General features: G+C 47.7%; 2 protein-coding genes across 3 annotated transcripts in view; one reads left to right on the top strand and one right to left on the bottom strand.

Moving 5' to 3' along the window:
* Positions 1-11,585, top strand: part of LOC144888560 (protein FAM200C-like) — a 143,878-nt gene extending 132,293 nt beyond the window's left edge. The window contains exon 2 of the mRNA XM_078766967.1: positions 10,226-11,585. The gene's annotated coding sequence lies outside the window, so the exon portion shown is untranslated. The remainder of the gene's footprint in view (positions 1-10,225) is intronic.
* On the bottom strand, positions 7-15,543 carry CRIPT (CXXC repeat containing interactor of PDZ3 domain). 2 transcript variants are annotated; one of them, XM_068133631.2, is made up of 5 exons: positions 15,277-15,543; positions 1,137-1,202; positions 919-973; positions 683-786; positions 7-513 (listed from the first exon to the last, which is right to left on the bottom strand). In XM_068133631.2, exons 1-5 carry the CDS (start codon positions 15,290-15,292, stop codon positions 449-451), a joined length of 306 nt encoding a protein of 101 aa, XP_067989732.1. In that variant the 5' UTR covers positions 15,293-15,543; the 3' UTR covers positions 7-448. The 2 variants fall into 2 exon arrangements, with proteins under 2 accessions (XP_067989732.1, XP_078623099.1); XM_078766973.1 differs by lacking the exon at positions 15,277-15,543 and adding an exon at positions 14,868-15,172.
* Between the last annotated feature and the right edge of the window lie 501 nt (positions 15,544-16,044).

Genomic DNA, 16,044 nt, shown 5'->3' with positions numbered 1-16,044 from the left:
AAGCAATTATTAGGATTGTACAACACATCTTTATTTTTCAAATAAATATGCAAGGGGATATCGACATGTATGTGCAAAAGGAAGAGAGAGAAAGAGAGGATGGAGTTATTTGGAACATACAGGAAAAAGGGGTGGTGGTAGATGAGTGGGGGGCAGGGAATTGTCCACGATGTACATATTTTCCCTAGTTTAGCAACACAAACAGAACAGTTAATTAAACACGTGGCTGTTTTGGCAACTAGCACTACAAGAAAACATTGAATAAAAGATTTAGCACAACCATTGTAGCAGTTTAAGAAAAGGTAACTTCATTCTGTTAACTCTTGTCCAGGACTTGATCACTCAAATGGATGCACAATTTGAACAGGATCACTTAAAGGCATCTCGTTCCAGGTCGTCTTTGGGTCTGGTTGTAGCAGAGCAAGAGGTGAGAGTGGTGGTCTTGCTTTCAGACAGATGTTTGTTTATAGTTGGTTGTGTCGAGAATCTTCTTTCCACACATTGCGCAGATCCCTGCGTGCGACATACTCTATCAAATCGGTGTTGAGCACAATAGGCCCAACCCACAGAAAGAACATGCGGTACCTGGTAAAATACTCGTATTTATTAATGAAAATGTATGGATCAAACAATCTCGGCGTTAACTGAAACGTGTAGAGCATTTATCTGACATCTGACTTACCCTTCTTGTAAGCGCAGCCTTGGCAGTAATGCGAGCCCACCTGATGTACGCTGCTTTTGCATATACGGCAATGAGAAAACTTGTTCTTGCTGTAAGGATCAAACCTGTGCCAAAATGAAGACAATTGGGATGCAACACCCAGTACATGAACAAGGCACGAACACTTTTTAACGACGATCTGTCAAACACAGCCACCTAAGCAATGGAAGGTGGTCCGAACACCGAAGCAATCTTACCGTGCTTTCTTTGCTGTCAGCATCTTGTTCTCGTTAATCTTCCTCCCACCACTCTCTACAAAAAGAAAGACCAGCTTCCCACATCAGATGTTAACCTTTAACCTCTGACAACACCGCTCGTTGGTTACACCGACAACGTTAGCAATTTTGCAATCCCGACATCAGCACAGGCTCAAATGGCATTCAACAAAAGCTTAGCTGAAAGACAAACAACTCGCCTGTCGTATTGCGAGCTCCATCCTTCCACGTATCTGGTGTGATGATCCTTCCCAGTTTCTTCTCACCTGCACAGAACGAGTTATTGCTAAATTATTGGTCATAGTTTAATGCAATTATTTGAGCTGATGTATTTAGTCCTTGCTAACTCCACACTTCCTGGCAAACTGTTAAAACATACAACATTATCTTTGGAGGACGCCTGCCTGTCTTATTTCTGTTTTCTCATTAAGGGGCTATATATATATATATATATTGTTACAGACGCGGTTTTGGATGTTAGTTTACCGAGCGGTTTGGTATGACCGCGTCTGCACAGTTTACCCGATTCCACTCGAACGTTGGCCAAATCGCGCTATGCTAAATCAATTAAGGAAAGGACACAACGGCTGGGATTAAATGACACGTCACCAGGGGTACAGTTCTCAAGACCTCCGGAGGAGGTTATAATATTTGTATGCGGAACGTTTAGATTACAAGGACAAGAGGGACAGCATAGGAAGGTGGGCACTTAAACACACTTATCTTATTCCCGACAGACCACAGATAAACGGGACAAGACTGACTCACACAGGGATTGATGGCAAGGAAGGGCAGGTAGTCGATGGACAGCACAAGGTGCACCTTGGCTCAGGGACAGGATCCACACGGTCCGGTCCAGATATGCGGGGAGGTATCGTCGCGCTGGAGGTGGCGTCTGTTTCTCCTCAAGCTGGGGGCGCATCTGACGTCACCTCCGGTCAGTCGCTGCGTATATCCAGCGGGGAGTGACACGCCCTCGGCTCGTTAGCTCCGCCCCAGATGGAATCGGCCCGCCGCTTCTTATTGGGTGCGGGGGGGTTACCGGGCTCCGCCCTTGACGAGGAGCTGACAGTCAGCCCCTTCGTGGTAACCCCGTCGGAGCACATGGGCAATGGCGGCTAACCAAGCCGGAGTGAGGACGCACACTCCCCGCGCGCTGTTGTTGTAGTTGTTGTTGTTGTTGTAGTTTCATGAGGAAGATGGGAGGAGGTATGGGGAGGTCCTAAACTCACTACTGGTGCCATACAATCACATTCTGGTGCAACGAAGAGTCAGAATTAATGGAAACGAGTCCTTAACTGACATAGACTAAGAATAACTAGCAAGATGTCCTATAGTTGTCTACGTGAGATGCGGTGAACCTGGGCACGACATTTAATGGGGGAAAAAGGGGAAGGTCGGTTCTACAGAGTGTTGTTTACAGACAATGGGACTAGGGAATGGGGGATTGGGGATAGTTGGGGAGTATTGGGGAAATAGGGGAATATTTACAAGCGGATATGGATGGAGGCCAAATCCCATATCCGCAACATTGCACCCTTCTCTACCCTCGGGGCGTCCCGACCCGATAAATTTTTACCTACGTTAGTGTGGCACTCAGATGTAGTTCCCTCTACTATTAACTCTACCCTGAGTGCGACAGTTTTACAGATGTTCACAAATGAGTAAATATGTCCCCCTGCGACGTTGCACCCTTCTCCTCACAGAAACACACCCACAGGATAACCGAATCGCGGAAAGAATTCTCAAACTAAACATACAGCCGGTAGGGAGCATTATTTACACAAGACTACGCTGATATTTACACTACGATCCAGGACCTGTTTTTGGAGGAACACATGCAGATGTTATGCATAGAGAGAGCACGCATGCCAGCATCGATACACCAACCCACGAGTGCTCTGTGGCCTTACGGCCTTTAATAATGTGCAGAGCACCCCATCCAAGCACCAAAAGCACCACCCCATCATGTACAGTCAGCACCATCCGGTGCACCAATAAAGCGTTCATAAATCACCGGTGGTGTCGCAGCCGGCCGATGTTCTGCCGCTGGTCTTGCCTTCATGTGGTGCACTTGGCCTTCTTGCTTCTTTCAAAAATAAAGAAAGGCGCCAACTGCGTCCATTTCTGTATTGTGGCCGTCAGGGGGCCAACTAAAAGTGGTTCACCTGTATGGCATAGGTGCCACGTTGACCCATAGGTCCATCAACGGGTGGTGCTTGCCCGCAAAAGACTGCGGTCCATGGTGGGCGGCCACAAACATTGCGGTCCATATGGTGTATCGATCCCGGCAGCAAGCAGCGAAAGTGCAGGCCCACAACTGCGGAGCCAGCACCTCTCTCTCCTCTCTCTCTGCCCCAAAGCCAGATCCTCGGAGGTGGGAGGCAAAAGAAGAAGACAAGTGAGTAAGGTGGTAAGGGCGCAAAAGTGCACGCAATACAAGATGATGCACACTGGGGGCACATGGGAACCAGGTGAGACAGGTACGTTCGTTCCTCCCATAAACCAAATTCGTCTTCTCTCCCTCCTAACCAATCAAATTTGCCATTTCCAACTCTCATCAAAATTTGCCATCTCCAATTCAACATCAAAATTTGCCATCACCAATTCATCATCAGTCCCTCCTAAGGAGGGAGAGATGGAATCACCCCAATGTCTCATCCACGTCGTGATGCGTCTCACCAATCCACACAGCAATTCTCATTTCCTGCACACAGAACAAAGAAAACACAGGTGTGGAGTCATCATCACCACAGGTAAGTGGCTGCGTATGGTGCGACAGGTTCATCAATCCTAACTATTTCCTAAATGACTTTAACAACTTTACATTACCCGGGGTCTTTCTCCTGCCAAACCATTGGCCCTCTTACACTATGGGTTCTAAAAACCAATTCCCATTGCCCAAACTGTGGTGCTTTTCAATTTGGGGCCTCACTCCCCCGATTCATCTCTCGGTGCCCTCGCACAATTTCTGGGCTGCGACGTGTAGCTCTCCCAGCCGGTCTACCCACCTGCACACCTCCACCACTGCAGTTGCCTCCGAGCTTACCTGCTCCTCACCCTAACCTATCTACCTGGGGAAGGCCCTCTGGCGCTCTCCCCACTCGGTGCCCTCTCTGGCACTGGGCTACCCGGGTCCGTCCTCCGGATCCTCGGGCCCCATCCACAACTCTACCGGCTCCCAGAGCCCACCTGCGGCCTCACCTGGCCGACACCCTCACAGTGGTGGAGTGCCCAACCAACTACACACACTAACAGGCTACACGCCCAGCCATTTCCACAACACTAATGCACCCATCCACAATACCATTCTGCAACCGCACCACAAATGCCAATATCCAACCACAATTTACCTATACCCTCTACCTAACACTTACACTACCCGCCCCGGGTACTCGTGAAAGGGGTCCACTCTTCCCCCATCCACACCTTCGCACCATGCACACCACTCCGTACCACTTACTCCAACTCTCTCCACACCACTCATTCTCTGCTCCATTTATTCCACACACCTGTACTTGCACACCTGTGCTCTCACACCTGGTGCCACCTGCACCCTTCTCTCCCCAAGCGCATTCGCGCTGATCCACAACACTCACTACTCATACACTGCTCCACACACCTGTCCAGTTCTCACACACACGGCATCATCTCAGCTAACTACTCCCTTCTGAAACTTGCGCTTCCCAGTCGTCCCTTTAAACTATTGCGCTCCCACGTCATTATCATCCACACTAATCTACCTGCGTCCCCACTACAGGTATCAGTCACTAACTAACCTTAACGTCACCTAATGTCATCTTCGCTAGATCCCTACACACAATATAACCTAACCCACCCGGGCTAGTTTTCACTGCCATACACCCCATAAGCTATAGCGCATTTGCCCCACATGGGAAGGGTGGCAGGGATGCCACCCTTACCCACCGGGCCCATCGCTCACTACCAATTTTGCACATCAAATTTCAACGAATCAAAAATTTTGCCAATCACTACCCATCATCTGCCAATCATTACTGCCACTCCTTTGCCAATCATCAAATTTCGCCTTTTTTTCTAATTTCGGGGCCAAAACACTAACCTCATCACACAGTCTACTCACTAATGCCTCTCGGTGCGCCAATTCCTGTCCAAAGCCCGGCTTCGTAAAGCCGAGCAATGAATGCGGGTTGTTTGGTGCCAGCGGCTGGATACGTCCCGCATTCGGTGCAGGGAAGGAGTTTTACCCGGGCCGAGATCCCACGCACCATCTCGGCACGGAGCCATCCCATGGCTCGATCTCGACCTGCCGGAATGCCTCAACAAAAAGTGGTCGCCATGACGACCCTTCCTATCCAGCCGCCCGCTCCGCCGAGTGGAGCACGGACGCGGCCGTTCAAAGCGAGGCCCAGCACGCACCGAGGGCCCGATTCGGCTAAAAGTCGCTCTCACCTCTAACCCGGTTACCTTCGATGCTTCACCTGCATGCTTACACCCCGCAGCCCGTTCCTTGCTCACACATCCAGCCGTTTCCATGCTCCTCGTCGTACCTTCTCTTACACACCCAGGTACACTCATTCCACTCACACCCTTGGTCACACACCTGACCACCGAACACCTTGGCACACATTCGTTGGTCGCACACCTCACCAACACACCTCTTCGCGCCCCCTCCTCTGTCACCTCCTCTGTGACAATCACAGGTATGCTCTCACTCGCACACCCAACCACGTGCCTCACGACCAATTCCAGCGTGCATTCCCACTCACGCTCTACCATCCCAGGTGTGCATCCTTCCATTCCAGGTGTACATCCTCGCTCATCTGTCACAACCAACTCACGCTCCTTGTCACTCTCACTACTCTCACCTCCATTCTTGACAGCGCACTCACCCTTACTCTTGACAGCGCACTCTTTCCTCATGCACCCGTCCGTTACACACCTCTCTCGCGCACACTCTCCCGTCACACCCTCTGTAACACTCACCACAGGCGTGCATTCTTCCTTGCCTTTGACAGCGCACTCTTTCCCCATGCACCTGTCCGTCACACACCTTTCTCGCGCACACTCTCCCGTCACACCCTCTGTAACACTTACCACACCGCGCTTCCATGTGCTCCCTCGCACACGCGCTACGACCGACTCACTCTCGCCAGCACCCTCACTCCTTGGCACGCACTTTTTCCTCACACACCCCAGAGTCGGACTTTCTCGCACACCTCCTTTTTCGCACACCAGACCTGTCGCACACTTCACCAATGGCCTCTCACGAACACCCGGGTCCATCTCGACCCCCAAGCTTCTTAAATCTCCTGGCGCATCATACGCACGACCATATTGGTCACCACTTGCACCGGGTCCTCTTCCTCTTCGCTTCTCCTCCATCACCTGCGAATCCCTCATCCGGTTAATGAGCACATCATCACGATCCGAACACAGACTTTGGACCAATTCTTTTACCTCCTTTATCTCTTTCTTATCCTCTCTCCGTCGCTTCTTAATTTCGCTCACCCCTTCTTCCACTTCTAATTTCTGCTTCACCTCCTTCATCTCCTCGTGCGCCCCTTTAAGTTCGTCCTCTAAGGCTACCTTGACCGTTTCTATGTGCGTCCTCACCTGCCGGTCCTTCGTCTCCATTACCTCTACCACCTCGTCCAACCTCGCTGTCAGTCCCTCACGTACCATCTGACATTCCCTCTTCGTCGCTACCAAGTCATTTTTTAGGTAATTTTGTGTCGCTTTTAACCCTCCTAATACCGCAGTGTTCCTTTGAACCTGCTCCGTTAATCCTTTTTGTCCCTCCGTCAGCTGTTCCACCTCATGCGTCAGGTCCTCTATGCCCCCTTGTAACTTTACAGTCCCCTTTCTCACCTCCTTCTCCATGTGCTCCTTACAGTGCCTCACCTCCTCGCGCACTCCTCCGACCTCCTCACTCACACCTCTTCTGATCTCCTCTCCCATCACTTGCATCTCCTGCCCAGATGCCACCCTCATCTGCTCCATTTCCTCCCTGTGAGCATCCAGTTTGGTTTCTACCCCCATTCTGACCCCCTCTATCTGCTGCCCCATTTGGTTAACTTCCCTTTCCGCTTGGTCCCTCATGTCCCTCAATTTGCCTTCCATACTGTTTTCTAACCCCTCTAACCCCTTTTGCATCCCTTCCATTTGATTCTCTTGAGCGGCCATTCTGTTTTCTACCCCCATTAACCCCTCCTGTATTTCCCCTAATCTATTGTCTAATCCCTCTATTCTACTCCCTAACCCTCCGATCTGGGCCCCCATTTGGCCCTCCAATCGCTCACCCAATCGCTCACTATCAGCCCTCATTTGCTCACTATTAGCCCTCATATCGTCCTTCTGCAGGTTGAGGGACGCCTGCATTTGCACCATAAATTGCTCCATGAGGGCCTGCATTTGGGCCATCCCTCCCACTTGTGCAGCGGGTGCGGCCGCCGTAGCTATGTGCGAGGCGCCATTTTGCGCGCCCGCAACCTCGTGCGCGACGACGCCATTTTGCGACCCTGCTACCCTCACTGCTTCGCTCTCCTCATGTCCCTCATTTTGGTCCTGGATCGACCCTGCCTCACTCTCCTCTACCGGAACCCAGCCGTCTTGGTCTGCCATAGCGCGACTTTCAAAATTCGGGTTTTTTTTTTTTTTTTTGTAAAACACAATCAAATTTCGCCGTTATAATTTCGAGCGCGTGAAACGCGCTCCGGATCGAATCCCACTTCCCGACACCAAATGTTACTCTAATAGTACAATTGGTGTTCCAAAATTTGGGCTAAATGAATTTAGTCCCAGGTCCGAATCCCACTCCTGACACCAAATGTTACAGACGCGGTTTTGGATGTTAGTTTACCGAGCGGTTTGGTATGACCGCGTCTGCACAGTTTACCCGATTCCACTCGAACGTTGGCCAAATCGCGCTATGCTAAATCAATTAAGGAAAGGACACAACGGCTGGGATTAAATGACACGTCACCAGGGGTACAGTTCTCAAGACCTCCGGAGGAGGTTATATTAGGGCGGAAGGTTAGATTACAGGAATGAGAGGGACAGCATAGAAAGACAGGCACTTAGACACACTTATCTTATTCCCTGACAGACGACAGATAAACAGGACAAGACTGACTCACACAGGGATTGATGGCAAGGAAGGGCAGGTAGTCGATGGACAGCACAAGGTGCACCTTGGCTCAGGGACAGGATCCACATGGTCCGGTCCAGATATGCGGGGAGGTATCGTCGCGCTGGAGGTGGCGTCTGTTTCTCCTCAAGCTGGGGGCGCATCTGACGTCACCTCCGGTCAGTCGCTGCGTATATCCAGCGGGGAGTGACACGCCCTCGGCTCGTTAGCTCCGCCCCAGATGGAATCGGCCCGCCGCTTCTTATTGGGTGCGGGGGGGTTACCGGGCTCCGCCCTTGACGAGGAGCTGACAGTCAGCCCCTTCGTGGTAACCCCGTCGGAGCACATGGGCAATGGCGGCTAACCAAGCCGGAGTGAGGACGCACACTCCCCGCGCGCTGTTGTTGTAGTTGTTGTTGTTGTTGTAGTTTCATGAGGAAGATGGGAGGAGGTATGGGGAGGTCCTAAACTCACTACTGGTGCCATACAATCACATTCTGGTGCAACGAAGAGTCAGAATTAATGGAAACGAGTCCTTAACTGACATAGACTAAGAATAACTAGCAAGATGTCCTATAGTTGTCTACGTGAGATGCGGTGAACCTGGGCACGACATTTAATGGGGTAAAAAGGGGAAGGTCGGTTCTACAGAGTGTTGTTTACAGACAATGGGACTAGGGAATGGGGGATTGGGGATAGTTGGGGAATATTTACAAGCGGATATGGATGGAGGCCAAATCCCATATCCGCAACAATATATATATATATATATATATATATATATATATATATATATATATATATATATAGATATATATATATATATATATATATATATATATATATATATATATATATATATATATATATATATATATATATTGTAACGGTTTTGAGAAGTGTAACGGTTTTTGAGGAAGTGTAACGAATGTGAAAACGTTACAATGTGAACGTTACAAAAGTATGGTAACACCCTGGTAATGTAAATAATGGTCGCAGCCGTCCTCCTAGTTAATTCCATGAAACTTACACGCAGGCCACGATATATCTTTTTAAATAGTGTATTTCCTTATTCTATGTAGGCTAAATATGTGTTTCCCACTAGATTGACTTTGCATTGTATCAAACAAAATAAGCGTAGGCCCTTCCAATTTCCCCAAATCATCTCCGCTCTCCAAAGTTCCTTTCAAAAGGGTGCGAGTTGTGTTCAATCCCGCAAGCCGCCATTGCCCATGTGCTAATCTCGGAGAAGAAAGGCGTGTCTCCACCTCGTCATAGAGGGGAGGAGTGAGCCAGAGGGTCGCATGTCCAATCAGCACCGCGGTGAGCGACCCGGTAGGCGTGCCCTCGCAGCCGGCGGCTTGATTCCGCCCCGAGTTATAAAAGCGACTGTAAGGGACTGCTTTACCAGATGACCTGGGAGATGAGCGAAGAGGCGACACCAAGAGGAGCGGTGAGATGCGAAACGCTCCAAGCCAAAGAGGAGAGGTACTCGGAAAGGGAACCAGCTTTGGAGAGACGCGCTGAAAGGAGGGAGACGGCTCCACCAGAAGGAGAGGAGCAGGTGTGCCGAGCCAGCGCGTGACGTCTACAGCAGCGGATACGCGACGGAGGGTTTTCCCGCCAAAACCGCGAGGAATGGAGAGCTGCTGCCTCCGACCTTGCCTCCCTCTCCAGCAATCCACCTCAAGCCCTACCTGCCTGCAATATCCCCTGTGTAAGTGTGAACGTCGTCTGTCCTACTCGTTGTCTTGGGGTTAAGTAAAATGAATAGTATAAGCTAACGATGCACTGTGTGACTGCTTTTTCCATCCATTGCTTGTAAATAATTTTGGTCGTTCTTTCTTTTTGCTTGTGTGTGTATAATAAATCTGTTCTTCCTCCGTACTCTGTCTTCTTCTCTTTTCCTTCTCTTTCGGTCGCTTTAGAGGTTTCCCGATTGAATATCTGCGGTGCGATCTGGTCAACGTCGGGTGGAATCGGGTTCTAATCGGGGAGTAACTGTTCGGACGCGGTAATACACCACCGCTCGGTCAATATAACATCTAAAACCGCGTCTGTAACAATATATATATATACACAGTCACGTGAAAAAGTAACACCCCATGTAAAGTTTTGACTTTTTCAACATATTTCAACATAGCTATTTGATCTTCATTTCAACAATATTGATAGATAAAGGTGATATAATATAACAAATATCATGAAACATTTACATTTTGTAGTCCATTGTATAATTTAAATAAACATAAATGCAAATTTCGCATGTGGAAAAACTAAGTACACCCCGACATTTATCACGACTTCAAATAGCTAAAATTAGAATCAGGTGCACCAGCTCAGGTGCAAATGATTAGAACATTGTTAGAGAGGATTTTGGAGGAACCTATCTTATTTAAACCTCAGACATTTAGTTTGGTTTGCTCTGTTGTTGAAGTGTGCGGCGTCACCATGCCGAGGTCAAAAGAGCTCTCTGAGGCCTTCAGAAAGAAGGTTATAGATGCCTACGAGTCTGGGAAGGGATTTAAAAAGATCTCCAAGCAATTTGAAATCCTTCATTCGACTGTCCGGAAGATCATCTACAAGTGGAGAAGGTTCCAAACAACTGCCAACTTGTTCAGGCCAGGCCGCCCCAGCAAGTTCAGCCCGAGAGCAGACCGCAAGATGCTGAAATAAGTCTCGAAGAACCCCAGAATGTCATCACGGGACCTATAGGTAGCTCTTACCACTGTTGATGTCAAAGTGCATGAGTCTACCATTAGAAAGAGGCTGCACAAATTTGATCTACATGGGAGGTGTGCCAGGAGGACACCTTTGCTGTCCAGAAAGAATATCAGGGCAAGACTAAAGTTTGCCAATGAACACCTAGGCAAAGACCAGCACTTCTGGAACAATGTGCTCTGGACAGATGAGTCAAAGATAGAGCTATTTGGCCACAGTACCAGAAGACATTTTTGGTGAAAACCAAAGACAGCATTTGACCACAAGAACCTGATACCAACTGTAAAGCATGGTGGTGGAAATATTATGGTTTGCGGTGGCTTTTCTGCATCAGGGCCTGGGCAGCTCACCATCATGGAATCCACAATGAATTCTTCATTGTACCAGAGGGTGCTTGAGGATGTGAGGCCATCTGTCGGAAAGTTGAAGCTCAACCGAAGGTGGACCTTGCAACATGACAATGACCCTAAACATACCAGTAAATCCACTAAGGAATGGCTAAAAAGAAACAAATGGAGGGTTCTGGAATGGCCAAGTCAAAGCCCAGATCTAAATCCCATCGAGATGTTGTGGGGGGATTTGAAACTAGCTGTGCATGCAAGAAACCCCTCAAACATCGCACAGCTGAAAGAATTCTGCATGGAGGAGTGGGCAAAAATTTCTCCCAGTCGATGTCAGAGACTGGTAGACAATTAAAAGAAACGCCTACTTGAGGTTGTTTCTGCCAAATGGGGCAATACCACCTGTTAGAGCCAAGGGTGTACTTACTTTTTCCACATGCAAAATTTGAATTTGTTCATTTAAATTATACAATGGACTACAAAATGTAAATGTTTCATGATATTTGTTATATTATATCACCTTTATCTATCAATATTGTTGAAATGAAGATCAAATCGCTGTATGTTGAAATATGTTGAAAAAGTCAAAACTTTGCATGAGGTGTACTTGATTTTCACGTGACTGTATATGTACTCTCCCTCATGCATACTGTTATGAATTAGGGGTAGAGGAATATCTAGATCCAGGTAGATCTGCATTGGTAGGTACTCGACTGTCGTGATAGGGAATCTACCTGTAATAAGTTCTATGTTTAGCCGTATGTAGGAATATGTTGTATCTGTGTCCGCGCCACGAGGGGGCCGGGCATGCTAATTAGTGCAGGGATTATGGGTAAAATTCCCTCGTGTGTTGTTCCCTCTGTGAGCAACCCAGTGTCCCTTATGGCAATACATCCTATAGACACTTAGATCCCTTAGTGCACAGACTAATTAATTCCCCTCCGCCACAATAAGTCTTACAGGAAGAACAGGCAGGAAGCCAGATCGGGGCACCGCCGATGGGGCCGCAGCCAGCCACATCACCAGCTGGCACAGCAACAACCATCGTGCAAGGCAGGCGATAGCCACGCCCAGGGAACGTGTGCTTGGCTGGGGTAAGAAGCTGGCCACTGATTGGTAAACGGAAGGTGGAAGGAAGCGGCACACTGATTGGCCACCGACTGTGGCTACCTCGGCCAATCAGTGCGGAAGGCGTGAACACTCGGCCAATCAGTGCGGAAGGCGCAAAACCACTACTTCGAAGCAGGTCGCTGATTAGAGAAAAAGGGCCAGTGACATCAGAAGGCGGGAAATACCACAAATAAGCGAGGGACTGATTGGTAACGCGAGAGAGCTGACGTCACACCGCGGGTGACAAAACTACTGGCTGGCGGGCATTCTGGGTCGTCGTCGTCGGCTTCCCTGCGTTCTTGTCTTGGTGCTTGGAGCGAGGCTTGGTGCTACGAGCAAACGGGACCTCGCGGGCGAGCGGGGGCACATCGAGGCCTTTCTTCGTGCCAACCGGAGCTGCGTCGGACGACGCGCTCGAACATCGACCCGACGCTACTCTGCCAGACAGATAAGCTCGCACCCACCAATGCGCACACAACGGTTTCTTTATTTAATTCATTCCCCTGTGCTGTTATTGAAGTGAGGTGTGCGGGATCCCAATTTAGAATTGGTTTTTACCATCGCGTCTCCTTGTATCGGGGTCCGCCTAATAAATCGGTTTCTTTTTGTACATTTTACCTCCCGTGTTCGTGTGAGCTTAATTTGCACGGTTGAAGACTGCTCGGATCGCGCCAGGTAAGAGCTCGCCGCTTCTTCCTCCCGTGCTGCCTAGTCAAATCCGTAATTGATCGTCGTCTCCATTAAGTTTGTTTGGCCATCCGCGAGCACACAGTATTAACCGAGGGCATTCGCGCGACAATACATATATAGTGCCTATAGAAAGTCTCCACCTACTTTCCAATTTTTCACCTTATGTTGTCTTATAGCCTGGTATTAAATGACATTAAATCACTTTTTCCACCTCTAATTACACATCGTAACCCACAACTTTCAATTGAAAAACAAATTCTACAAATTTCAGAGAATTTATTAAAAATACAAAACGAGAATATCAGTTGAACAAGTGTCCACCCCACTGAGTTAATACTTGGTGGAAGCACCTTTGACAGCAATTACAGCTGAGTCTGTTAGGATAGGTCTCTACCAACTTTGCACACCTTGATTGGGCAATATTTTCCAATTATGTACAAAACTGTTCAAGCTCAGTCAAGTTGCATGGGGAGTGTTTATGGACAGCAATCTTCAAATCATGCCACAGATTTTTGATTAGATTTAGGTCGGGGCTCTGACTGGGCCACTCATGGACATTTATCTTTTTGTTCCTTAGCCACTCCAGTGTAGTTTTAGTTGTGTGCTGCAGGTCGTCATCATGCTGAAAGGTGAACTTCTGTCCCAATTTCAGCTTTCTTGCAGAGGGCAGCAGGTTTTCCTCGAGGATTGTTCTGCATTTTGCTCCATCCATTTTCCATTCTATCTTGATAAGTGTCCTAGTCCCTGCTGATGAGAAACATCCCCATAACATGATGCTGACACCACCATGCTTCATAGTAGGGATGGTGTTCTTTGGGTGATGTACTGTGTTGGGTTTGCACCAAATCTAACGTTTTGCATTTAGGTCAAAAAGTTCCATCTTGGTTTCATCACACCACAAAACCTTTTGCCACAGACTTCAGAATCTCCGGAGTGTTTTTTTTGCATACTTCAAACGGGACTCAAGGTCGGCGTTTTTGAGTAATGCTTCCTTCTTGCCACCCTACCGTACAGGCCAAACTTGTGGAGTGCTTGGGATATTGTTGTCATGTGCACACAGTGACCAGTCTTTGCTATAAAGGCCTGTAGCTCTTTCAAAGTTGCCATTTGCCTCGTGGTGGCCTCTGATCAGACTCCTCCACTTTTATTTTGGCCACTCTGATCAGATCACTGTGTGCCGTTCGAGTTACCTTTACGATTTATCACCAGCAGTTTCAAGCAGAAATATTGCATGGATCAAAATTTCAACAACCATGGTAACCGACAAAGAAATGGACATTTACATTAGGGAAAGCACGGCCATACAACTGAACTCAATTCGGAGGGAGTACGTGATACGTCACCTGCAGTCTTCTCTCGCCCATAGGTGATGTCACCACACTTAAACACCGTTTCACTCTGCCGTTAAAAGACTACACAACACAGTAACCCTACTGTACCGTCCAAACAAATGGCATCAACTGTGTCGATCGCACAATCAACAACTAGAACGGCCCTCGGTAGAGCGCATACCTCCGCCAGGCTGAACAGTTTGTTTTGTATCCCACTGATAGGTCGGATCTGGATTCGGACCTGAACCTAAATATAATCGGCTTGTTCTCTTCACCAAACCAACTCGTCCACCAAGGTTATTCATAACTCGTCCATAACTTTTTTTAATATCGTGTCATATATCGTTTTTCACCCGATCTCTCAATGGTGAAGAATCACTTAAAGAATTAAATAATTCTCGTATCCGAATCCATATCATATCTTCACCAAAATCGAATCAATTCTTCCTTGTCACACATCCAATCGGTCCACCAAGTTTCGTCCAAATCCGTCCACAACGTTTTCAGATATCCTGCTATCTATCGTTTTTGGCCCTATCTCCCAATGGTGAAGACTCACTTAATAAATTATACGAGCCGAATCCGGATCTTCACCAAAATCTAATCATTTCGTCCTTGTCACATACCTACATCTCTGCCAAATGTCGTCAGAATCCATCCGCAAGTTTTTTGAAGATATCTTGTTCACAGACAGACAGGGGTGAAAACAACCTCCATCCACCTTCGGTGGCGGAGGTAATACCGGCACCCGGTAGAGTGCGTGCCTCCGCCGGACTGAGCAGTTTACGTTGTATATCCCACTGATAGGCCAGATCTAGAGTCGGACCTGAACCAAAATCGAATCGATTCGTCCTTTTCAGACACCCAACCTGTCCACCAAGTTTCGTCCGAATCCGTCCACAACGTTTTGAGATATCCTGCTTACAGACAAGCGAACAGGGCTGAAAACATAAACCCCGCCACCTTCGGTAATAATTGGACATTAAAACGGAAAGACCAGGAAAGTCGAACAGATCAAAATTTCCTGTACTGTACTTACAGTTACCACAAACCATGATTTGATAAAGTCTTCTTTCTCAACAATCCTCCTTCTTCTTCTTCCTCTGTATTTATTTTACTCAGAAGCGTTACGCAAACGGTAAAAGCACAACTGTTTTATCATACGCACCAATCTTTTGATATACACATCAGATAAATAAAACTGGCAATTAAAAGGCTGGCCGAGTAAATCAACACCCGCAATGACGTCACCGAGACGCCGAAGTGACTACACCGCCTATGAGTCGCCGTTAAAATAAAGCAATTAACAATACGTGAGTGGGATTACATGCTGAATATATTTATCCCTTTTAATCACGTAAGATATTTTTCCTCATGTTTACATAATCCCTGCCGTTTAAAATGATATAATTAGTTTTACTTGTAAAATACTGCTTCCTGTATTCGGATCAAGCCACGCCTACGCCTACCGTAGCGTTGCGTTTACATTGCAGTACCAATGTACCATACTTACATTTCACGTCACGTGACGTACACCATTTACATTTATCGTCATGTGTGCCATTTATTGATCACAAAAGCGAGATTGCTTGGGGACATGGCTTACCTGTACTGAATGAGCGACATTGTTTGATTGTTGCGGTGTATCAAGTTATAACACAAAGCTGCGGCTTAATGAATCCAATTACGCGCATAATGATAATAAAATGATCCATAACAGGGGGCACCATTTTTAGGATATTAAAATACAGACGATATTAAAAATGGAATCTCACAAGACATAATCGGCTCACAATTACACGCATAT

Source organism: Myxine glutinosa, chromosome 1, assembly GCF_964187855.1.
Source record: "Myxine glutinosa chromosome 1, kmMyxGlut1.1, whole genome shotgun sequence".
Taxonomy (NCBI): domain Eukaryota; kingdom Metazoa; phylum Chordata; class Myxini; order Myxiniformes; family Myxinidae; genus Myxine; species Myxine glutinosa.
Note: the sequence above shows the minus strand (reverse complement) of the source record. Positions and strands in the feature narration are given on the sequence as shown.